At 42.8% G+C, this 24,687-nt stretch overlaps 5 protein-coding genes across 9 annotated transcripts in view; 3 read left to right on the plus strand and 2 right to left on the minus strand.

Moving 5' to 3' along the window:
• glsb (glutaminase b) overlaps positions 1-9,339 on the minus strand; it is a 161,164-nt gene extending 151,825 nt beyond the window's left edge. For 4 of the 5 annotated variants that reach the window (XR_011585173.1, XM_070837510.1, XM_070837513.1 and 1 more), the window contains exons 1-4: positions 8,921-9,339; positions 1,864-1,960; positions 1,621-1,742; positions 305-434 (exon numbers count right to left, since the gene is read on the minus strand). Coding sequence is in view for 4 of the 5 variants with exons in the window: in XM_070837510.1 (XP_070693611.1) it covers positions 305-434; positions 1,621-1,742; positions 1,864-1,960; positions 8,921-9,210 (639 nt within the window). In the remaining variant the exon portion in view is untranslated. The remainder of the gene's footprint in view (positions 1-304; positions 435-1,620; positions 1,743-1,863; positions 1,961-8,920) is intronic. The other variant, XM_070837511.1, reaches the window with a different exon arrangement.
• Positions 9,340-10,221: 882 nt separating this feature from the next.
• On the plus strand, positions 10,222-15,003 carry fkbp7 (FKBP prolyl isomerase 7). Its single transcript, XM_070838288.1, has 4 exons — positions 10,222-10,448; positions 11,077-11,228; positions 13,464-13,591; positions 14,806-15,003. The coding sequence occupies exons 1-4, from the start codon at positions 10,234-10,236 to the stop codon at positions 14,965-14,967; spliced, it is 657 nt and encodes a 218-aa protein (XP_070694389.1). The 5' UTR covers positions 10,222-10,233; the 3' UTR covers positions 14,968-15,003.
• A 1,903-nt stretch (positions 15,004-16,906) lies between these two features.
• Positions 16,907-19,614, minus strand: osgepl1 (O-sialoglycoprotein endopeptidase-like 1). Its single transcript, XM_070838459.1, has 7 exons — positions 19,355-19,614; positions 18,887-19,274; positions 18,597-18,801; positions 17,989-18,137; positions 17,348-17,478; positions 17,172-17,243; positions 16,907-17,078 (listed from the first exon to the last, which is right to left on the minus strand). Exons 1-7 carry the CDS (start codon positions 19,564-19,566, stop codon positions 16,994-16,996), a joined length of 1,242 nt encoding a protein of 413 aa, XP_070694560.1. The 5' UTR covers positions 19,567-19,614; the 3' UTR covers positions 16,907-16,993.
• Positions 19,615-20,046: 432 nt separating this feature from the next.
• Positions 20,047-24,277, plus strand: adat3 (adenosine deaminase tRNA specific 3). The gene is made up of 2 exons (XM_070838077.1): positions 20,047-20,123; positions 22,976-24,277. Exon 2 carries the CDS (start codon positions 22,991-22,993, stop codon positions 24,044-24,046), a length of 1,056 nt encoding a protein of 351 aa, XP_070694178.1. The 5' UTR covers positions 20,047-20,123; positions 22,976-22,990; the 3' UTR covers positions 24,047-24,277.
• alkbh6 (alkB homolog 6) lies at positions 20,935-21,639 on the plus strand. Its single transcript, XM_070838339.1, has one exon. The coding sequence runs from the start codon at positions 20,935-20,937 to the stop codon at positions 21,637-21,639; it is 705 nt and encodes a 234-aa protein (XP_070694440.1).
• Positions 24,278-24,687: the final 410 nt, after the last annotated feature.

Below are 24,687 nucleotides of genomic sequence, written 5' to 3' on the forward strand. Positions count from 1 at the left end.
ATAGAGACTCACCTGTAATCCTCTCAGTTATCACTCATTCGAAATGTCAATACAGCTCTCAAAACAGGTATTGTGTTATTAACCTGTATTTATGCTGATTTTGTCAACCTTGAGCTCTAAATTTTAAAGGTCTAAATGACATGACAAACACAGAAACCTGCTGCCAAAGAGAATCCTGCACCAGTTGAGTGCAGGCTGTAACCAGACTGTTAGAATACATTGATGGTGATGAATCTATATGGGCTGAATAATCATGATGATGCGCTGAGAGAGAAAACAAAAAGTCATGGATCGAAGGACACACCTGTCCTCCTGAGAGATTTTTGGCACTCTCATACAGCTCATCAATATGGGAGGTGAAGGACTGGAAGTCTGGGATGACGAACTTCTTGCGGAAGGCCTGAGTGAGCAGGACAATGTTGCTCTGGACACACCTGATGAATAAACCACAAACAGGATGCTAAAGTATTGTGACTGCATGCAACTGAACGAAAAGTTTGTCAACCAAGTTTGCAACCTTGTAGTCTGACAAACTTCTATGGATGTTAATAAAAGTGGCTGATGAAGACGCTTCATCGTATCGCAGCTGCTCTTCATCCGTACTGTGATGAATGATCATTTTCAAACCACAGACCGCGGCAAACCATGGACAAAGGGTATCGCAGGGTTTCAGGGACGTGTTGATGCTCCTAGTTCAGGTTACCACAGGAAAACGTTTGATTTGAGAGAAGTGGACAAACGAATGACAACCACTCCGGCGTCAGTCATTCAAATAAATCCCACAATGCCCAAAACAAACTTCTCCATAGGCAATAATGTGTTACTCCTAGAATAATCATTTTTCAGATTTGGTTCCACAACACGCAGTAGAGGACGTGAACTAAACTGACAACTTCCTGTGCACCAAAATCTATTGACTTGTATTTTGAAGACATAAAGGACGATGGTGGTTTTCCTCAATGAGTTGCTCAAAGAAAACTCTGGATTATACTATCTAACTTATTATGCTGCACTTTTATTGACATCAGAGTGTGTTGGTTGTTGCTTTTTCCCCACCATGAATGTATCAAACATGCTGAGTACTTCTCTCTTCAAGACTTAGTGGGGTGAAGAGAGCTAGTGGTTTTCATACCATACAAAGTGCCAAAAGCACAGTACTGAACTACGTTAATTACAACCCTTCGCTATAGAAGAAAAGTAGTACCATAGTGCCATTACAGTATTAGAAACTTTGGTGTTTAACATACACTATACTTGAATCTTAATTCAATATTCATGACAAGCTGCCAGTGATGCATAATCTTACATCACATCTGTTGATATCATTCTTACTGCATTAAGGAACAGAGGGATCATAGAATTTCTCACAAAAACTGAACTGCTGACTAAGTGCTCTTTGATGGATATATTTTTGCATTCATGGAATATGCAAATTTAAACAATTAAGTATGTTTGAATTTGCCCATTTACAAAAATATGCTCAGCAAAATATAGATTATGCTTTTTGAGGCTGACGACAGTAAAAAAGGCAATTGGGAAACATGATAACAAGTGCCTCTATGGTAGGTGTACGTGATGCAGAGAAAACACCCAAGCATGACAAGACACGACAAGTCTCACTTCTTGAATAGGTGCCTGTCGAGCGTAACGCCGTCTGATGTGTTCTTTAGAGTTTCTTTGAGGGTTTCCATGCATTCCCTCAGTCTGGGATCTCCAGAGCGAAGCCCGGTGGCTTTGAGTGCCTAAAATAAAGAGTATTTAGAAACACCTTTGAATGGACACAGTGATAAGGAAGCAAAGAGACAACTTGGTGTTGATGCACTTATTAGTGCTGTAAAGCTGAATTGGACTTGAGGGACTCACTGTGAGAAATTTATGAGCAGGAATCTTCTCTTGACCTTCTGCGATTGTGTAGAAGAGCAAGTCCTCCAAACTGGGGAGAATGCCTGCATTTCTTCTCCTGTGTAAGAAGGAAGGAAACACATACACACAAGTATAAGACACAGCGCTTCAAGTAATGCAAATGTACTTTGCTGCAAAATAGAGATGCAGGAAAAAAATACTTTATTTACTAAAAGTTGTTGTAAGCAAATAAATACAGAGCCACTGCAGTGATGGCATGGTTGATATGCAACAGGACTGCCCTTTAGCACGAGCCACAATAAAGCCTGTTCCCACCTGTCTTGCCAGTGCAAACACTGAGTTTATCTGGAGCTGTTGATACAGTCTTATCACATTAGTGAGGGATTTAAGTGGGACATGCAGGAAATATGCAATCCAAGTGTAAGCATTAGCCAGAGAGGTGTGTGTGTCTGTTTGTAGAGCAGAAAGATCAAAGCTTTCATTATAGATTAAGAACAGCACTCCCGCTCCCTCATGAGCAACGTCATGCTTTATAGGCGATCAGAGGAAAACGATGGAACCCAAACTAATTCATATCTCCCTCTGTGATAAAGCCGCACAATGTGCACTCTGAAACAGGCCCGCATTACAATGGTCAACATGTGATACAGTATGCATGATGACTACAGAGCTCTGCATTAACAAAGATTCACAGCTTTCCTTTACTGGTTACAGTGTTCTACAGTGTAGTTTTGCATAAGAAATCCTACGGGGAGGAAAGCATGTGAAGATCTATTGTGGCAGGAAGGTTTGGACAGGATTTGCATGCATGCTAAGCTCCAGCCTGAACTAACCATGTTGATATGCATCATGTGGCAATAGGAAACCGTCTGTTGTTTCATATCATGCTAAATCACTCTTCACGACACACAGACATTTTGCATTCTTGTGCATCGTGGGTGCTGACAGGACATTTGCATGACAGTAATCTCTAGATCTCTGCAAATGAATGCAGAATATGCTAGGGGCAAGTTTTTGGTATTGGAAGTGCTCTGATTTTTGCTTGTAGTCCATTTGCAGTACTTTAACAAGTTACATCTGATTTTACATCATTTTTAAATCAATTTATTTATTTACATGCATTCATATAGAGATTAGCTGAAAAGTATTGGTCCAGATATCCGTTATCTGGATATCCACTTCCCACATTGGAGGCCCTGACACGCCCCCAGAGGTTAAATCTTCAGACGATAGCTGAAGCTGGGTAGCTGGTTCTGAGACTGACATGGAAGCAACACAAACAAACGTGGAGGAGAGTGAACATGACACTGCACAGGGTAATTCTGTGAACAGGAGATGGACTGTGACCAGCTGAGACAAAACAAAGAGCTAAAAGAGGGGCTACTTCTGTCACGTGGTTTGGGTGTGAAAAGTCAGACAGAGAACCTGTTACATGCTTCTAAAATACCTTCTAAATAAAAGAGAGACAAAGTGCTCCATCGTGATATGTAGCATTATCTGGATATGAAATGATCTATATTGGGAAATGAGATTTTGGTCATATCATGCAGCCTTATGTCCTCTGTAAGGGTATAACTACCAGACACTGTCTGTTCATTTGGTCATATCACGACATGGTTCACCTGCTCACAGCACTGTGCGTTGGGAAACACAGTTCTAACAGTGTTTGCACCTGCAAAGCAAGACTCTAAAATAAAAAAGGTAAGAAATAGGATTGAACCAGGTGTGACTACAGTTTGGTGCAGATACTGAATCTTTAATATTTTGATTACGCAAACGTAATGCTCCACCTACGACGTGTCAACTCGCACATAGGTTTGGCGGCAGTGTCTGGAGCAGTGTTAGACCAGGCCTAAATTCCAGGCATTCTCTTGTCTTTAGCCCTGCCCAGCCCTCTGTGGCTCTTGGATTAATAAAGCCAACATTGTGGCCTGTTCACACGCTGGTCGTGACACAGCAGCATGGTCTGCAGTGGGGTGAACTCAGCTCAGTACAGCATCAGTATTCAAAATTTGGTTCTCAAGACAAGTGGGATTTTCACACCCTCTTTGCTGAATTTTTAAGACAGTGAAAGGAACAAGCAGCAGATGTAGGAATGCTGCAGCTTTGTGGAAAACAGTGCATCTGTTGAACTAGTGGGATAAATAAATGAAGCCAATAAAATATTTTGAACAATCAGGCCTTTCAAAGTGTTTTTCTCTCAATAACTAGCAGTAATTAATCTCAGATAGATCCCATACAGTCCTCATCTTCCACCCCACCATCCTGTTTCTAAAGATCATGGAGCAATAAAGCCATTCAATGAGGCCTAATGTATAGTAAATTTCCATGTAAAAACTTGTCCCAACAAATGCCCTTTTTCAACCAAAGCTTTACGCATTGCACAGTTTAGATGCTTCTGATGTAACACAGATCTGCACACTGGCCACATCAGCATTTAAAATTCCAGTCTGCACCTCCTCCCTGCCTTCATTTCTTCTCCTTCTGGTTCTTCCTCTGCTCTCACCAGAGTAAACACTCGACACACAGCCAAGGTAACTGCGCCTGAACGTGTGCAAACAAACCAAGATTGACTAAAATGCTGTCTGTCAGGCATGCTTAATTCAAAGAGAGTGTTGTTGACCTGGCATCTGTCACTGTCAACAGTCATTCCACACAGCAGTCAACAGGTGCACACAGTCACAAAGCACCCAACAAACAGATGTGCAGGTGTGTGTATGTGCTTGGATGACACACCTTAACGGTCACATGTTCATGAGTAATTTACGGTTCAATTAAACCAAATATTCCCAACTAACCGCAGCTTCAAGTGGGACTGAGAGACAATTCAAGGTTGTGAAAAGCTCATTAACCACCAACACTCTCATTAGCAGAAGTGTGTTTGTGTTTCTACGGTGTTCACATTCCGCTTTGAAGCAAGCAAGGGCAAGCAAAGGCAAAACACTTTGTTGGTTACATTATTTGAAATGTAGGATTCAGTTTGGCAGACTGACTCGTACTAGAGACAAAGAGTCTTCTCTTCAGCTCCATTGATTTTGACAATTATTTTTAGAATCCATCTCCTAACTTCACAGATGTGTAATACTAAAATCCCTTCAAGGCTATTGTTATACGTGCTGTGTCTCAGAGTGCTGGAAATGTGCCCAAATACCCAGCGAGAGGCTGCATCTATGTCCTTTTACATAACTGCAACTTCATCTGTCATAAATACTGATGGACAGCTTACTGTAACATGATGGGGCAGATGGATGAATTAACATGTCCCACATATCCATATCACATAATCTTCGTTAGTCTGTTTGATATTCTCAGTTGTCTCAAGCTGACGAGAATTGAACTAAATGAGCAAACGCATCGGAGTCTGTTGAAACTGCGCAAACAGATCAGGTGTGACTGCAGCCTAAAACGCTTCGTTTCCCTACATTTGTACATTTAAAAATCCTCTTCCTCTTCACAGGCAGATGGGTGACTCCATTTGTCGCTGGATGGCTGCTCATTGGTGTAAGCAGAACACTTTGAGAGTTTCCTGGATACCAAGTAAAGACTGAGCTTTGACTTTGAATTCTCTTTTTGCACTTGAGGAGTTACAGTTCAGAGATTACAGCTCGGTATTACCAGCCAGTACTTTATTATTCATACACCACTCAGTTCAATTGTTTGATTACAGCAAATCGCTCTCTCAGCTGCCTTTTCAGTACAGAAAGTGCTCACAGATCATGTTTTGGGTCACAAAGGACCATAAATAAGAAGTGCTTCAGACACCAAAGAAATGCTGAGATTACCACTAATTCAAAGAAGTGAAAGTGGCACAGTATGTACTAGTGGTGCAGATTGGCTGCAAAAAGCTGGCTGTAATAATCAAATATCTGCCCTGTGAGTGTGGGGATAATCTTAGCAGGGTAAGTGTCTTAGGGCAGTGGCAGTGTGGCAGGGCAGTGTCTTAACACCAGGCTTAGTTCCACTGCTCAGTGTGATAGCACAAAGCGTGCAGCTCATTTTCTGCTTCTGTCATGTGCATCACAACAGCAATTAGTCAGTTTTGTGATATCTTAATCCATTGTCCTCCACCCACTAAGGCTGTAACTGATCCCACATGCTGCTCAGTTTAGATGGCAGTGAGCCAAGGAAGCTCTTCCTCTACAGTCTGTGAGGCCTTAATAAGGTGACCTAGCTCTGTAATTTCCTGTCAGGTATAACATGCAACAACTCCAGTGCTTTGGCGTAATGCCTCTACCCCACTGTGTCAAACATGAATAAATATACATGAATATGAATTAGCATTTTGCTCCAAAATAAAGGAATTAGAGACGAGAGGAGACTGAGATTGTTTCTCAATGCACAGAATGGGGTGTGAGTCATAGACCACATTTCCGTCTGAAGTTTATCTTGTGAATCATCAGCTGTAATCTGGTCAACACGGCGTCTGCATCACGTGCATCAGCACTTCTTTTTGTGCTGCTGACCCATTTAACATGAATCACACGACTGATTTATTGAGAACAGGAATATTTCCAAGGGCAGTGTCGCCCTGAGCAGCTTCACGCAGCTTAGATGTTTGTGCTGCGATAATTCAGAGGCCCTGTGACATGACATCATCTACACAGCAGGATCAGATAGACGCTGCATTCCAGCTCGTAGACATTTCTACTGCAAGAAGGGAACAACCTCTAACTAACACTAACATGAGCTTTTGAGAACTTTGAGAGATTCTGGTACAGGGGTCTTCCTGTCCTCGGCTCCCCAAACACTAGTTATGGCCTGAACTCCTTAGTTTGTCTCCTTGTTTTTTTATATTGTTGTTCTGGTCAATCCAGATGCAGTACTGCTTGTCCTAGTCTTCCTCATTGTAATGTGACAATACATTTGCTCACATAATTACAATTAACACCACCACAGGCAACCTGAAAGTACCTTGAGCTTGCATTTGTTATCACCTCCTGAGAAGTGTGGTAATTTAGTCCCAGGGACTTATCCTCAAAGCATGGGGAGAAACAGTGGAAACAAAAGTAGACCTTGTGACAAAAACCGCACATTGGTTCTTTCAAATGAGAAGGGTTATTAGAGACTGGAGAGCTACTGACCCAGGGAGGACTCTAGTTATGTGAAAGCAGACCTGGGAGCACAGCATTTACATTCCCCAGTTTATATCTCAGCAATGACACCATCTCGTCCCAGTGTACCCAAATGTCTAGGTCAGGAGATATCCCAGTCATTTTGGCTACACTGAGCTGGCTCATAAAAACCGCCTAGCTGCGAAAGGAAACACATGGACTGCACTTCACTGTGCAGACAGACAGCCGACTGCAAGAAACACGGTCTGAAATATGAAATGGCGAATAGGAATCATCCAAATCCATAAATGGGAAAATGGGATTAGGATTTTCCAATTCCACCAGTTATTTCATGCATGACATAACAATATTGAACAATGGAGCAATTTGAGAATGGCAACAAAACATACTTGGAGCAAAAGAGCTGCTGTATATCTGAATGAAGTCTTCTGTCAGTCTACAGTACAATGAAAAGAATTCATAATGATAGAGACTTCACTTATTTATCTGGACAGCTGACTTCAGAAACAATACTGGGCTTTGTGCTACAAAGATGCTTTACAGTAATGTCATGGGATGGGCGACAGCACCTCACTCTTATGACATCTCTGCAAAAATCATCATAACTCAATGGGAAAACTTAATGGATTTCTAAATCAGTGTCCAACAACTTGACTTAGTGGACTTCTCGTTGAGGCTTGACTATCACTTTGCATGAGTAAATCTGCTCTTCTTGCATTTTGTGAAATATATTCTGAAAAGTACTGCTGACAATACATGTCATTCTGATTTATCTTCAACACTGTACGTGTGCATTATTCTGCAATTAAAAATTAAAGTACGAGAAACAGCGAGGCCGAGCTGCTAAGGCTAGGACAAATGATAAGGATTCTTTATTAAATGTATAATTTGGACATGGGACAGTTAGCTGTGTAGCTTAGGTTTCATATCGTCTACAGCGCTTCTCAAGACATTAAAAAACAAGTCAGGGAATGACACGACGAGCAAATATGTACCAATGGTTTTCATACAGTTTAATAGGTAGAGGCCCACTGTGGTCTTACCTCACACATTTAAATATCACATTTTATTACTGTCACGTGAATCCATTTTCTGCTGCCAGTACTCTGGATCAGTCCTGCAGCTGTGACCTGCAGACATTTCACTAGTGGGAGGTCACAGTAGAAACTACTGGAAACCATTCAAACCAGTTTACAAAGACTGACCCCAGGTCAGACAGTAACTGTTAGAATAACCAACAAAGAAAGTCAAAGAAAACCCCATAGAGATTCTGCTGAACTCTGACATCTGAGGTCATAATCTGAATTTCATTTCACATCAAGGTCTTACTTGTATTTCTGGCCATGTGTGTGTGTAGCTACAGTGTGTGTGTGTGTGTGTGTGTGTGTGTGTGTGTGTGTGTGTGTACATTCTGCTGGCCTCTAAACCTTGAATGTTTTTATCCTCCACTTCATCTCTGAGCTAACAGAGCCAGTGCTGTTTCACTTTCAGAAGTGCTGCACCATGCTGCGTGTTATCTCTACAGAGAAAGAGAGCTAACCTAACGCTTCATCCAAGCCGCTCGGGGCCCACTAACATCCTACTTAACTTTGGGTTAAGTTGTCGTGTTGGTATTTGAAGGCGGCGTATTTATATCGCTGCTTGGCACGCGGCCATCGGAGGCTGCATGAATAAGTCACACATGCTTTGATAGCTGCTGCTAATAGGCCATTACAGTTAGCTAGCTTATTTCATACAGGTGTTTGGGTGGGGTTATACTGTCTTTGAAATACACATGAGTACATTAAATGTTAAAATGTTAAGTTAGCTATCCACTGAGAGCCTTTTAATGCGGTTGTAACACAGCGTTTGTAACAGTTTGTAACAACGCTACATCCGCTTGCGCCTGTCTGCGTCATGACTCGCGTTAAAAGCCGGCGGACCATCACCGCACCGTGGAGCCAGAGCTTATTACACTACAAAAAAAAAAAGTGCGTGAAACCTACTTGTCGCTGTCCGCTTCACTGTGGGCACCATCCTTCTTCAGCTGTTCGTCCAGCTCCACGGCGCCTTCGGTTTTCGTGCAGTACGAGCGGAGCGGGGCGGCGCAGGGCGCGGTGCGGAGCGCGGCGGCATGGAAGACCTTCAGCCGAGGAGCTCTGGCATCAACGGAGGCGGTGCCGAAGCAGCAGCGGCGGGTCGGTAACCAGGTCTTCTGTCTACAGCCAGACAAGGGACGCTTGAGGGTGGCTTCAAACAACTCCTTCAGCACTGCCGAAAACCTAAATTGTAACATCTCAATCCTGTCGGGCAATTAGAGAGAAAGTCGTAGATCCAAATATATATATACGTATATATATATATATATATATATATGTCCGTGAGGAGCTGCGGTGCTGCTGGGCTCTGTCTACAACCACGCTGACTGTCTAGGAGGCGATGACTCACGAACACCGGCGTCCAAAAATAAATAGAGCCGCACGATCACGCCTCCGCCGCTCCTATTGGTGGAAATCAGGTGTTGCCCGCCTCCAAAGATGATTTATGACCCTTTCAGGTCAGCTATTGGAGAATCTTCCTGTCCGTCAAGTCATGTTGAATCCTGAAGACAGACTCCGTTTACAGGCGACTTGGATATAGACGATTAATGTCAGTGCTTTGAATATCTAGATAAACATTTATTTAGATCGTTTATTAAAATTGTTTTCCATATTAATATATCAGTTACATACTTAGTGTGTGCATTATTATTTTTTGGAGACAATTCCATCACACCATAATGACGCCATTATCCAACACTGAACATCCTCCGTACAAATGATTGTGTATTTTTCTTTTGTTACATGTGTAGACACTTCATCTGTCATTTTGTGCTACTGTTTACTTCACAAACGTTTGAATGAGGTTATGTGGGGCACACAAAGCAGTCAAATCCAGGCTGGAAAAGCTGCTTTTGGCTTCATACACCAGTAAGAAGAGGAATCTCTGACTGACGATGCAGAGGTGCTGACATTTTGACACATTTTCCACTTCCAGGTATTCACTCATACACACCCACGGTATGAACTGTGCAGTTGGGAATGACATTGAGGTGTTAGCTCTGTTTTTCAACCCTTATTTTAGTCTGTCAGGCAGAGGCCACATTCCTTTCCCCAGAAAGCCTCTCCTCTCCAGTGATCCAGTGATCCAGTGATCCAGTGACAGTGAAGGAGGAGCAGAAGTGCCTGACAGTCCTCGCTCGGGGCAGCAGCTCCCCACACCCTCCTCCGCTGTGTTCAAACGTCACTCTCACAAGTTGCCACGAACACACAGCGGCGTGATGTGGAGGGTAGCGAGCTGCACACTGTGCCTCTTTGTGTCCTCACAGCTCGGCCTGTGGTCCGTGTGGGCCACAGAAGGTGAGCTGGACGGCGAGGTGAAGATCGAAGTGTTGTTCAAACCCGAGCAGTGCACGGCACAGAGCAAGAGGGGAGATCTGCTGAACGTCCACTACGATGGCTTCCTCGCCGAAGATGGTTCTCAGTTCTACTGCAGGTTGGTGCTCTGAGAGCAAAAACACTTAGGTGCAGTTGATGGATCTCGTCTTTACAAGCCAGTTTGATGCTTTCACGGCACGCGTGCAAGTTTGCAGGCATTTTCTAACTTTTGCTATGAAGTGGGAGGTGATGGATGCTGTATGATAAGGTCTTTACGTGTGATGGGAAATTGTAAAGTCTTTTATTTCAGATGGACATAAGCAAAGTTCATTACAAAATGAGTAGGGACACTAGAAGTTGGGAGCTGTAGTTAGTCCTGGTTTTAGACCCATTCTAACCTCACCTGGGTCCATGAGTTTAAAGGGACAGTGCACAAGTTATTGGGGTGTGTGTGTGTGGGGGGGTGATTTAATTTCTTTCCAGTCTTGTATATATAAGTTAACAAAGAGGTGAAAATAGCCGCTCTCTATTTTGTAATAAACATTTGTTACAAACACCATATTTGCATAGAAAGAACTTGGTTCAGCTCAGCAGCAGCTGAAGGCCCAGCCTGAATCACAGATGGCCTAACAATAAATATGAATTTGGTCCCTGACCAAAATGCTCAAATACAAATCCTACTGATGTGAGGGCTGATTGATAGGTTGACAGGCTGTTTTATCTCTTTTTGCCTGTTTTTGTTTCAGTCGGTCAGACAAAGCCGGGCACCCTCAGTGGCTTGTGCTGGGCGTCGGACAGGTCATCAAGGGTCTTGATATAGGCATGGACGGCATGTGTACGGGAGAGAAACGGAAAATAACTGTTCCATCGGCCCTGGCCTTTGGAGAAAAAGGCAAAGGTAAGTAAATGTAACAGACAATGACCTTTGTGAGCAGAGTTTATACAGTGGGGCAAAAAAGTATTTAGTCAGCCACCAATTGTGCAAGTTCTCCCACTTAAAAAGATGAGAGAGGCCTGTAATCTGCAAAGACTGAATGTGCAATAGGTAAGCAGCTTGGTGTGAAGAAATCAACTGTGGGAGCAATTATTAGAAAATGGAAGACATACAAGACCACTGATAATCTCCCTCGATCTGGGGCTCCACGCAAGATCTCACCCCGTGGGGTCAAAATGATCACAAGAACGGTGAGCAAAAATCCCAGAACCACACGGGGGGACAAATGGGCCAAAATACCAGCAACAGTGTGTGAAAACCTTGTGAAGACTTACAGAAAACGTTTGACCTCTGTCATTGCCAACAAAGGGTATATAACAAAGTATTGAGATTAACTTTTGTTATTGACCAAATACTTATTTTCCACCATAATTTGCAAATAAATTCTTTAAAAATCAGACAATGTGATTTTCTAGATTTTTTTTCTCATTTTGTCTCTCATAGTTGAAGTGTACCTATGATGGAAAATTACAGGCCTCTCTCATCTTTTTAAGTGGGAGAACTTGCACAATTGGTGGCTGACTAAATACTTTTTTGCCCCACTGTATCTCCCACTGCTAAAATATAAGATTACACAAAATTACATTCCTTTATGGTTCTGGCTCTTAAAACACCAGGGCTGTATTACAACAACTGACAAATGTGATTCAGTTGTTTTTGCTAAAGGAGATTTAAGAAGTAAAGTGGCTGAAAAACCAACAATTACAAAGCTGCTTAGCTCCCTGAGTTGTGAAAAGTAGCCTTGGTTGCTAGGTAACAGACATAAAAATTGATGAGTGATTGAGTATTTAGGATTTCCTCACTTGAGTCAGATAAAGAAAGATAAGATAGTATTCATAAAGTTAGTTAGGAATTGCTTCTGTAATACCAGATTTGGAAAAATCCTATTTTAGACTCTTCCTCTTTTAACTTAGCTTTAAACTAAGTATCTGTAATATGGCCTCTGGATCCTACACTTCCCATGATGCAGCCAGATAATATTGTGTCATCAGACATTCCCTGTTTTTCGAACACCAAAGCCCTAATTTGTAACGTTAGCCTCCTGTTATAAATTTGTCGTCTCCGAGGCTGAGCTCAGACAACCCTGATGACATCACTATGACGTCACCTTCTCAGACTTGAGGAAACTCAGATTATAAAACTGTCTCCATCAGGCTGAATGATGGTCCACATGATGAGTAAACTGACCTTCATGTGGAAAATGAAGTGTCTCTTTTAATCCCCTTTGAAGTCCCCCAGAACGTTTCAGTTGCATTACTACACAGGTGAAACTTCTTACAAAAAATGTTTGAATGTTGTCTGCAGTGGATCAGCTGTTTCAAGCTAGTGAAAAAAATCCAACTTCTACAGACTTTTGCACTCATCACCAACTATATTGTGCAGTATCGTGTCTGTGGTGGAAGAGCTGCCTTCATGCTGTCTTGTCTTCTTTTACAGCACTTTAGTCGAAAGGGCATCACATCCCTCGCAGTGTTTGCTACTCATCCCCCCTATGGCATGTACTGTAAGCATGCACAAAGGTTTAAAGGTCTCTACTTTGTTTTGCTCTTTCTTGCATGCATTGCAGCACTTTGAGAAAACTAACAGCTGATTAGCCTTTCACCTTTAACTGCTGCTTCTTCCTACAAACCTCTTCGTGCTGCAGTCCCTGAATGCACCGTGGTGATCTGATGGTGGTAGCCTGGGATAAATGTAACCTGAGTGAAAACTATCTGCTGCAGTGGAGCCTCCATGCTCTTGTTTTGTCTCTTTTCCCCCACTCAGTTCAAATGAACAGCTTTAACCGCATGACGCTCCAGTTATGATATTTGCTCTTTTTGCTGGATTAATCTCATGCGGCCCTTTACATTTTGTAGAATGAAGGCCAATCGGTACTGTGTTATCCTATGATTCATTCATTTATGTAGTTAGTGGCTGTTTTGATCACTTCATCACAAAGTCTGAGAATGTGGCCGGGCCACCAACCTGATCAACTCAGTAAAAATGTTTTCCTTGAAATCCAACTCCCATCCATCCTAACATGTCAAACCAACTTCATAACTCCACCACTGCACCATGAAAATGATCAGTGATTATGAGTCATGATTACAATCGCTTTAAAATCTTGACCTGACGTGTTATTCCCTCTTGATCAAATAGGTCCAGTGCCGCCCAACGCCACGGTGGTCTTTGAGGTGGAGGTTTTCACCGTGTCCAGGGGACCACGCAGCTTGGAGGCTTTCGGAGACATAGACGTTGATAAGGACAAAAGTCTGACAAAGGCTGAGGTAGATATCACTTACAGGGCAATAATTAGTAAACGTGTAGATCAGACAGAAATAAAGGCTGAAGGGGCTTGTTATGAGGTAGTAACTGTGGTGGGGGTTCACACGCCATAAAAACATTAGAGTTCCATCCATCCATTTCCGTCAGGGTCGCGGGGGGAGCTGGAGCCAATCCCAGCTGACTTCGGGCGAGAGGCGGGGTCACCCTGAACTGGTCGCCAGCCAATCGCAGGGCCACATACATACAGACAGACAGACAGACAGACAGACAACCACTCACTCTCACACTCACACCTACGGGCAATTTTCGAGTTACCATACCAATTGCAATGTGCAAGGAAGCCGGAGTACCCAGAGAGAACCCACGCTAGCATGGGGAGAACATGCAAACTCCACACAGAAAGACCCCGGGTTCAAACCAACATTAGAGTTATCAATCATATCACAGAAGTCCGAGAAAGTAAATAAAAAAGTGTCTTTCACAAAATATCAATGCATTCCTTCAGTCAGTCACATAGTTTTTTTTCCTTGACTGCCTTCTCTTTTGTAAATCTGATACCTACAGCACACGATCCACTAACTAAAATCTTAATCTGAATGAGCTGCCTGATTTGATAAACATCTCATTAAATTAAATTAGTTTTAGCTTATAAAGAATGAAAGAATCCAAACAGCCAAAGTTGCCTCATGAAGAACAGAGGCCATGTTTGTTTGCTTCTCGTCATTACACATCATGATCCACTGACTGTATAAGAAAGTTATCAGGCTATAAATCACTTTGCCTTTAAGTCATTCACTGTGTCCTCACAGTGATTCTTCACAGTGGTGACAAAACAAAATAAAGGATTATATCTAGTAGTACAGCCCACCAGGGAAGCTCATTTTAGGGTTCAAAACCAGAATACCTGCATACGAGAACCCTGATGATTATTAGAATATTATATTCTAATAAATGAATCTAAAGAATGTCATTACTTTGTCAGCAGGCTTCCAGTCATGTCGTCATCTGGACTCTTGATAGCACATTGAAAAATGGGTTGAAAAAAAAGTGATTGGCCTGCCATCAGTAGCGTTTACACTTTTAATCATCCCCAGTGTGAAATGTTGCTTGTCGAGCACAGCGGGGGCTTGTTATGTAAGAGCGGTGTCGTAAAAGTACTATATGTGCCCGCTATTCATTCTGAAGTGTGGACAGTGAAGTGCTCTTTTATTTCCAGGTGAAAGAATACTTGAAACTGGAGTATGAAAAAGGTGGGAAGCCACGTGATGAGCCTTTCTACGAGAGGATCATGGCGGACATCTTCCAAAAGAACGACCGCAACAAGGACGGACTGATCAGTGCGAAGGAGTATAACATTTATGAGCACGATGAGCTCTAGTGTTTGAAGTACTAGGCCTTGGTATTTTTTTTTTTTTGCTTATGGACTTTGAATAATCAGGGAGAAAACACGAATAGTCAAAGGAAAAATCCCCCCTTAGATGTCGTTGCACTGCTCTGGGGGTTATTTTGTGATAGTCTACCCACTTTACTTCAGCATGCCTCGTCACTTCTGCTTCAGTTCGTGGAATGCCTTTTGAAAACACCAGCGTGCATTCTGGCCCATCTTTTGGAAATCTTTTCGCTATGAAAAGATTGTAGCAGTGACTGATGTTTTCGTATAACTCTCATAATGACAAAGCCTAAATGGGAACCAAAACACTGGGGAATGTTGGGAAGAACAATTTCTGGGTGGATTTCCCTTTTAATAAGCAGACAGGAAATAACAGAGCTGAGGTATTTGAAGACGACTTTCCAAGCCAGCAAAGTAGCCTCTCCATTTTAATACTAGGTATTAATCTATGCAAGGAAGCCTGTGACTTTTGTGCAACTACCACTAAATTTTAGCATTTGAAATGTTTGACTGCTTTTTAAGTTTAGTCTTTTTCACGTTTTGTCATTTTTCACGCCCTCTAATCTGCAGTTTCCACAGATGTGACTGCAAAGACTAATCGTGTGTCCTCCCCAGACGGGACGTCCAGTATAAATGAGAATGTCAGTGTGCTTCGGCTTGTCAGACGTGTTTACAAGTTTTGTTTACATCTTTATGTGGTCAGTGTTCATCATCATCATCATCATCATCATCATCTTCATCATCCAGTTGATCCATGATCTTTGTATCCAGCTGAACAATTGTACCGAGTAACACTGTAAATAAACTGTAGTGTGTCACGTGTAATTCAGATCTTTCTCCTTGGCTGAAAACCACGGACTGTGGGCTTTTTACCGAGATAAGAAAAAAGGGCAAAATATATATTTTTTCATTTCCAGCTGATAAGACAAAGGTTCGCTTGTGTTTTTCTGAACACCGCCTTGCTTTAAGGGTTTGACTTCCTGACCTGAACTGATGAATAACTGACTAGATGGCTAACTCTTGCACATGCTTATTATTACATCAATGTTTTCTTTGTATGTCCCTTTAAAAAAACATTTTATCTTGTCATCACCAGGTCTTTTATTGTAGCAGTTTCCCTTCACTGTGTAGAGATGCACATACACAAACCAGCCACTAGAGGGCAGTACTTAACCAATAGCAAAGTATGTACCTCAATGAGAATTGAATTGGAGCTGCTGTACAGGGTTTGTATTCAGTTTCATCAACTGTAGCTGTATTACCAACAGTTTCTTTTGTTATTAAAATGTTTTGCTCCTCCAACCTCACGTTTGCAAAGCTTTTTTATTGTAAGATATCTGACTAGCACGTGGGCCTTTCTACCATAACAAGTGGGTGGCAGACCAAATGGAATGACCTGCACTAAAGGAGATGATAAAAGTTTGGTTAGAATTTATAGCACGTCTTTCCTTTTTGAAAATAGGCTCATCTCAGCTGGCAGGTGGCAAAAACCGGCTTGCTGTGTAACAGGCAGGCCCACAGTCAAAATAGAAGTGCATACAAAACTAAACTAAAAAACAACCGCCATAGTTAACGTGTGAGCACTTCCATTGTGGCTTCAAGCCTCAAGATGGTCAAATAGTGCATTTGTAATTCCACATAAATGTGGTAAGTTCCATTTTAAAATGTGTTAGTTGCCACAACACGTGGAACTGACGTAAATATTAATTATTTACCAAATGATTCTGACCAATGTAAAACGCCTTTGTAAATTTGTGAGGACCTATAATTTATGATTGCATGCATATTGTTTGGTCGGCCATGTTCAGCTAGCTGAACTCACTGTAATCACAAAAATTCCATTATTGTTTCACACCAAAAAAGGATTGGTTGATTTTGTATTTTCTGGTAGTTTTGTAAAGGACATTTAAAAGAAAATCATCTGAGATATATAGAAACACATTTATTAATAAATAAATATATATATGTTGTATCTGAGAGCCTTTCGGTGCAGAACAAAACAAAACAAAACTTGTCAGTTGGGGATCTTCATCTTGACTGAAGGCAACCTGATCGCTGCTGCCTTCACCTCTGCTGTCATGTCAACTCCCAGCGGCGCTCTGAAACACAACACTGATGTGAGCAAATGTTGACTGAATCAGCAGCGAAGACAAATCTAACAATGACAAATCTCTTGGTCAGTGCTGCCGTACTTTGGCTCATAGGAGACATCCACACTTGGAGGCAGGATCCCTTTCCCTTCTCTCAGGCGTTCAACACCGTTCCTGGTTGGCAAGAGAAAAAGTACATCTGTCACAGACGGACCACAGCCTGCAAGGGGGCAAATCATTTACACACAGTGTTCACAGTGTCAGTGTAGAAGACTCACCATGCAATCATCACTCCGTTGTCAGTGCAGAATTTGGCTGGAGGACAGAGCAGACGCAGCCCTGTCGTCTCAGTGATAATGGTCAGAGCCTTGCGGATATACTGATTGCTTGCAACTCCTCCAGACAGAACCTGTCAAAGAATGACTGATGAAATCTTCAAATCTATATCCACAGTGTTCTCTGATTTAAAGGATAAGGCTGAGGATATTCACCCACCGCTGTGGCGCTCATCTCCGAGTCTATGTGAACACATAAGTCTTTACGTCTTTGAGTCTTTAATACAATTTTTAAGTTCAATAAAGTGCATTTGTTGGGGTCTGTTTTCAACAGTGAATTAATACACATTCGGGACACTAGTAAGTATTTATATCATTATTACTGACAATGACAGGGATAATAATTAATAATTAATGCAAATACAGTATACTGGGAGCACAAGTAAAAGGAGTTCTGTAACTGTGATGATATTTCTATGATGAACCTTCTATTCAAATACAGAAGTTTAGGGCATTAAAATGTAACCCTCATCTTTTCTCCAACCAGTTACTGCAACCCTGGGCTTTGGCATTGTTGTTCCATTCCAAGGGTGAATGCGAGCTTTATGTAGAAAATGCAAAGTGAGGTAACGCACTCCACTCACCAAGGTGGGGTTGCTGGATGGCAGCAGGCTGTTTGCCTGACAGAACAAGATTGCACGATGTGTGCGCTTTGCAAGATGACAGGCAACTGTGTGCTGTGTGGCAGCTGCAATGTCATTCACACACGATAACAGCGTCCCCTGTTCAATACCTGCAGAGAGAGAGAAAAGCTACATATCTACGTTATCTAGACATGGAGTTCCCCACAGTTACTGTGAGCTGCAGCAATGTGGGGCAGTATAATGTTCCTGAATAAACATTATCAGGATCAAAAAATGATGTTTTCATCCATGTTTCTCTTGAGCAAATGAAAATGTAACATAAGCTTTTCCCAAACTGCCACAACTGTACACATGGAAATCTGTCAAACCTCTATTCATCTTGTATTTTGTTCATCGATGTGTCTCACAGCAGACATTTTGACTTTTCATAGCAGGAAAAGCACAGGAGAAACTAATGACATTTCTGATTCCAGAAATGACAGCGATGCAGTGCAGCAGTTAATGCTTTCAGTTACTGCCCCACTGTGTTGGACAGGTCACGTCATGTCAGTCATGTGTGCTGTAGAAAAAATCTGATCTCATTTCTGAGACTCTGTGTGTCCTCATACCTTCCTCCGCCTCTTTTTTCACTATCAACATTGTAACTTGATTCCGCAGCCCAGCGAAAGAAAAGGAGCAGTCATACGTTTGTCCCATGGGTGTCCGGAAAGGGAACCTCATCCTATCGCCATCCTTTGCTAGAAGCTCTATAGCTTGTCCTCCACTTAGCGTGGAGCACTGTGGGTGTTTGATGAGGGACAAGCGTCTTCCCACCTGCGAATCCACAAAAGACAATATTTTACTTGTTTATATTCACAAATTGGACCTCAGGACCATTAACAACAGCCAAAGATCTTACTTTATCCAGCGTATCCCCTGGAGCTTCATCCAGACTGTGACCCAAAAGCAGAAAGTCATCGACTCCACGAGCCACAGCGAGGAGTGAGTGCCCGCCGGAAACGAGCAGGACCAGGAAGGGGAAGGCAACAGGGTGAAGCATCCTGACGGTCAGGGCGTGGGCCTCCATGTGGTGGATGGGGATAAAGGGCTTGTTGTGCTGCCTCACAAACCTCTGACTGAACTGGAGGCCGATGCCCAAGCTCAGACCCAAGCCCGGCTTCACAGTGGTGGCCACAGCCGAGAGCTGGCTGGGGTCCACGTTGCTCCTCTCCAAAGCCTCTTGGACCACACGCTCTATGTTTTCTCTGTGGAGCTGTTGTGCCACTGGGGGGATGATGCCACCGGTCCTGCAGCATGCGAGAGGGAAGGAGATATGTCACTGCAAAAGCCCTACAGCGGATGATCTACACACAGCTCGGACACCCACCTCAGATGTACTTCCTTCTGAGAATGCAGAGACTCTCCCAGTATTTCACCTGTCTCGTCCAGCACAGCAGCTCCAGTGTCATCACAGCTTGTCTCAATGCCCAACACCAGTCTGGAGCAAGGTGCTTTTCCAAATGACTGACAACACCACAGTGTGTGTCTAGCCTGTAGCAGCTTGTGAAGGACTCTTGCTTTTGTAGAGAACATAGCCATGAACCTTATTTTAGCCAGCTGTCAGTCAAAATAGCCGAATAACTAGGATGACCTCACTTGAGTTCAACTGAATTTTAAACTCACAAAATACAAAAACGGAGTTGAATGTGGAAACAGCATAATTTACTTTCACACATCCGGTCCAATAACAGAAAACACAGAAAGTTACGGCAGAAATCACTCAGCACAGATCTCAGTCTTCTGTCTTTAGCCTGTCTCTCTTCACCGGTGGGTCGCTCCAAAGCCTTGTGCTTGTGTCACATGTAAATAATTCCGTGCACAGGCAAGTTTGTTCACATGAAGTACAGATTAACTAGCTAAAAGACACTTACAAAAAGATGGTCCACCAGCCTCGTAATATGTCTGTCACACATACACTTTTCAAAGGTAATTAATTTGACAATTGTTTTGAAAATAAACCATAGGTCCGAATATTTGATGCCTTCTTTTAGGGGACATTTTAGTCAGCTGCACAAGGATGTAAGCATGGCGTCCAGCAGCTAACCGGGTTTTTGTGACCAAACGGTATTTTCGTGAAAGTTTTAACGTCGAAAGAGGTAAATATGAATTAGTGTCACTGTGTGGTTTACTTGTCTCCGTTTTTGTGTTTGTTCCAAACATGGCGCCGTTTTACTTTTTGAAATGTGCCTTTTTCATGCTGTGAGCTGCGCTGGCTTCAGGGCCACCAAATAAAATCGGTACTTTTGTCCAAACCGCACCATTGACTTGAAGGATTAATAGAAAAAAAATCACAAATTAGAAAACGTCTTTTAGAGCTTCCTTTATTGTTTCCGACTAAAATCACTTTATTTGGATGAGAGTAAAAATCGTTTTTACCACTAAGTTTAAAATGTACCATAACTTTAAACGCACCATTACGTCCATGTTTACATGATTTTATCTTTAGGGATTCTCTGTCGTTAACTGGTTTTTTTTAACTACAGAGGAACAAACCGGTACCCATTTCAAAGTCAGTGAGCTTGTAATGGATCACACAATTTGTTTGACTTTCTGTCTGTAGTGTATTCTTGTGTTGTTGACACAGAGTGTATGCAAAGGCTTTGAGGAAGCTAAAAGTTGCTAATGCTATCAGCACACACGGAAATGGCTCGGATTATCTGACTTCTGCGGTCTATGATGGACGCCCTGCTGCTGGCAGATGAACTGTACTTTATTACTAGCTCGTTAAGTGAATAGCCTTTATATTTTAATGAGTATTTTAGACTTTAGTCAGTCATAGCTATCAAACACTGCTATGGCTGTGGTATGTTACCTCCTGTTAGCTGTCACCAGGGTGTATTGTGGGTAAGCACTTTTTTTACTTGGGTTTGTTAACAAGCATTTCATGTTGACTTTTCCAAAGGAGACATGGAACACCCAGCTTGTATTTTGGAGGAATTGAAGCAGTTTGTCGTAAATGATGCCCCACCAACAGTGTATTACATCCCAGATTTCATATCGGAGGATGAGGAGTCCTACCTTCAACAGCAGGTGTATAGGTCCCCAAAAACTAAATGGACTCAGCTGTCAGGCAGAAGGCTTCAGAACTGGGGAGGGTTACCACACCCCAAAGGCATGCTGGCAGAAAAGATTCCTGACTGGCTACAGACGTACTGTGAGAGAATTTCCTCCCTAGGTGCCTTCAGTGGGAAAACGGCCAACCATGTGTTGGTGAATGAGTACAAAGCAGAAGAAGGGATTATGCCTCACGTAGATGGCCCCCTGTACCACCCTACCGTCACCACCATCAGCCTGGGCTCCCACACCCTCCTTGACTTCTACACACCCATCAGCAGCCAGGAGGGCGATGCACCACAGACAGAGGAGAACCGCTACCTCTTCTCCCTGCTGGTGAAGCCGCGCAGTCTTCTGATCCTGCAGGATGAAATGTACCAGCGTCTCCTTCATGGCATCCGGCCCTGCAGCCAGGACACGCTGACGGACAAGGTGCTGAACCTGTCTGCTGCCGGGGCCCTGCCAGCAGAGACGCTGACCAGAGGCACCAGAGTGTCGCTGACCATACGACATGTGCCCAAAGTTATGAAGACAAAACTTAAACTGGGCAGAAAATGAACAAGACTGCATGTTGACCCGATAGTTAGACATGGTGTTACATGCCATCGACACCATCAATGGGAGTCTCCTCCACACTGCTTTATGAATTATATTTCACATGTGTCTATAACGGATCACTTATATATCTGTTAAATACCTGTGCTGCCTCGAGTGATCCCACCGTACCTCTGCAGCTGTAGTAGCTTCTCTCACCATTATCAAAGGTGACAGTATGTATGGTGGTGCAACTAGAAATGGTTCAATTCATGGATTCGTCTCTTTAATAGTTGACCATTGAGGGATAATGGTATTATCATCTTTGGAACAAATGACAACAGACGAATGGTGTCTTTAAAAACTTTGATCAACAGCCACAAAAAATATCCAACTATTCAATTCATCATGAGAAAGGAAAGCATATCTGTGCAGGCTCTGACGCTGTCGTGACCAAAATGTTTAGGAATTACATGTGATGAATGATTGTAATGATTTTTCAGTTGTTAAAATTGGAACCAGTTTTCATTGATTGGTCAACTTTTTTCCCGCACATGCAAAAAAATAGATATACATTTATTGTTGGCTGTGCTTTGTGTATGCATTATTTACTTCATGAGTTAATTTAACAACTTCAAATGAAAGTGCAGCTGATATACATGCATGGCTGATATGAGTGTGTGATTTCAGCTCTCCACAGGTGTGTCATAGTGACCGATAAGTAATAGACTAGTAAAGAGACATGTTGGAGGTATTTAAAGAACTCTGACACCATTACACAGTTTGTCCATCAGATGGCGCTGACAATTTAACTTTTTTTTTTAACTGAAATGTGCTGCATAGTTTTTAAAGTCTGCAGGTATAGATATCAATGGTGGCCTCAAAAATCCAGCATTGGTTTGGGGTCTACTAGGAATCCATTTTACCGCCACACTAAGCAAATGTAATTCAAATCAGCATGTTTCAGTTGTTACAGACACAGAATTATGTTGCATTGTATTGTAGAAATTTAAGAATAACTAAACCATAACGTATGCACTTATGCTTTATGAGTAATCTACCTAATCAGAAACTGAGAATGCATTTAACAGCACATCCAGTGTGCCACTGTATTACAAACAAGTATTACAAGTTCACTGTTATCTTTGAAGTTACAAGTGGCCTGTTCATGTTTTGAGTCAGAAAATCTCAACTGAGTCACACTGTTGAGACACTGCAGTGCAAATGTCTTTTGGATTAAAGGTGTTGTATCATACAGTCGAGGCTCTGTCCAACACATCTGAAAGGCTTTGTCATCATGTGCTCTGTCCTAAAACTGTGCTGACGTTGTTCCACTTTGATGTGAAATCATATTTCACAGGAGAACACCAAAACAATGGAGCCACAGACGAAGCGCTGGAAAGGGTCGGTGTGTGACACCGACTCCTGGGTTGCATATCCTGTACTGTCAGATGAACAGTCACAAGACGTCGAGCTGATAGAGGCGTTTGCTGCACCCATTGTCAACAAGAAAGAGACATCTCGGATTGTCCGGGAGCTGAACAGCCTCTACCCGCTGAATGGCCTCCAGCACGTCAAGAGGGTGCGGGCGGTCAAAGATAAGGTCAGCCCTCACCCTCTGGAAGTCCTGGTGTGTCTCCTCAGTGACGCTCCAGACATGAAGGTGGTCAACATCGATTCTCTGCTCCCCTCGGATGGAGTCAGACGAGACGGATTAGGTGAGCCCTTTGTGGTTAAGGTCCCAGCACGTCCCCCCTTGACCCGACCCCAGTTTGAGCTGGCGAGCAAACACTGGCCCACCTCCTTTCACGAGGACAAGCAGGTGACCGTGGCCCTGAGAGGAGAGCTCTTCAGTCCCCCTCAGAAAGCCACCATGCACATGTACATGATGTCTGCTCTGGCTGCTGCCAATGCAGGGAACGAGCTGGGAATGGAAGCCGTTGGGGCCGTGGTGGTCGACCCAGCCATGGAGAGAATCATTGCCGTGGGCCATGACTGCAGAGATGACCACCCCCTTCATCACGCAGTCATGGTCTGCATCGACCTTGTGGCTCGGAGCCAGGGCGGCGGATGCTATTCTTTTGACAGATACCCAGCTTGCAGAGTCACTTCACCAACCTCAGACACCGTTCAGAAGGCCGCTGACGCAGAGGCGAGCTCTCAGCCGTACATATGCACTGGGTATGACGTTTACGTGACCCGAGAACCTTGTGTTATGTGCGCCATGGCGCTGGTACACTCCCGGGTCGGCCGGGTCTTCTTTGGGGCCGCCTCTGCTGACGGGGCCTTAGGGACCAAATATAAAATCCATTCTCAGAGAGATTTGAATCATCGCTTTGAGGTTTACAAAGGAGTCTTGGGTAAGCAGTGTGAGGATCTTAACAGTGTGGGTAACCACATGAAAAGGAAAAGTTTACAGGAAACCGGTTAGTGTATCGATTTCATCAGTGAGCCTGGAGCTGAAAAATTCTGAGTTCTAGTTATTGCAGCTGTAATGACAGGAATAAACCAATCTTTTACTTAAGCAGTTATTTTAAATGGTTTTTAATTGTGGTGACTGTCGTATTGAGGGCATGTAGTTACCACCTTAACAGAGACTTCCCCAGCAGCTTTTTGAAGTGTTATTTTCTTCTTTTCTTTGTGTGCATGTGCCTTTGAGGTTTTCACATTTACAGCTGTCACTATCTACCAGCTAAAATAAAAACAGTTTTTCCACATTACCTGTAGGACATACTAAACACATACAATATAATTCAGCTTTTGGTTCTAAATCAGCAAATGTGAACTTGTAATGATTTTGTTAGGTTTGATAAATCAAAATAGGTGAAGCTTTTATAATTTTCCTAGTTTGCATTTGGTTGGAACGCGGTGAGCCTCCGCTATGGACTTCATTTAATAACATGTCCTTTTATAAGATTTAGTATTTTAGGTGGAATTTGACAGCATTCAGCAACTTGTAAAGCTTGTCCAGTTTGTTTTCAGATTATGTTGTGTACAAAGATAAATCCAAGGTTTCCAAGGTTCTTTGTGTTATTCCTGTGCAACATCTATTTTACTGTGCATGTGTTCAAC

The sequence above is a fragment of the Pempheris klunzingeri genome, chromosome 10 (assembly GCF_042242105.1).
Source record: "Pempheris klunzingeri isolate RE-2024b chromosome 10, fPemKlu1.hap1, whole genome shotgun sequence".
In the NCBI taxonomy this organism is placed as follows: domain Eukaryota; kingdom Metazoa; phylum Chordata; class Actinopteri; order Acropomatiformes; family Pempheridae; genus Pempheris; species Pempheris klunzingeri.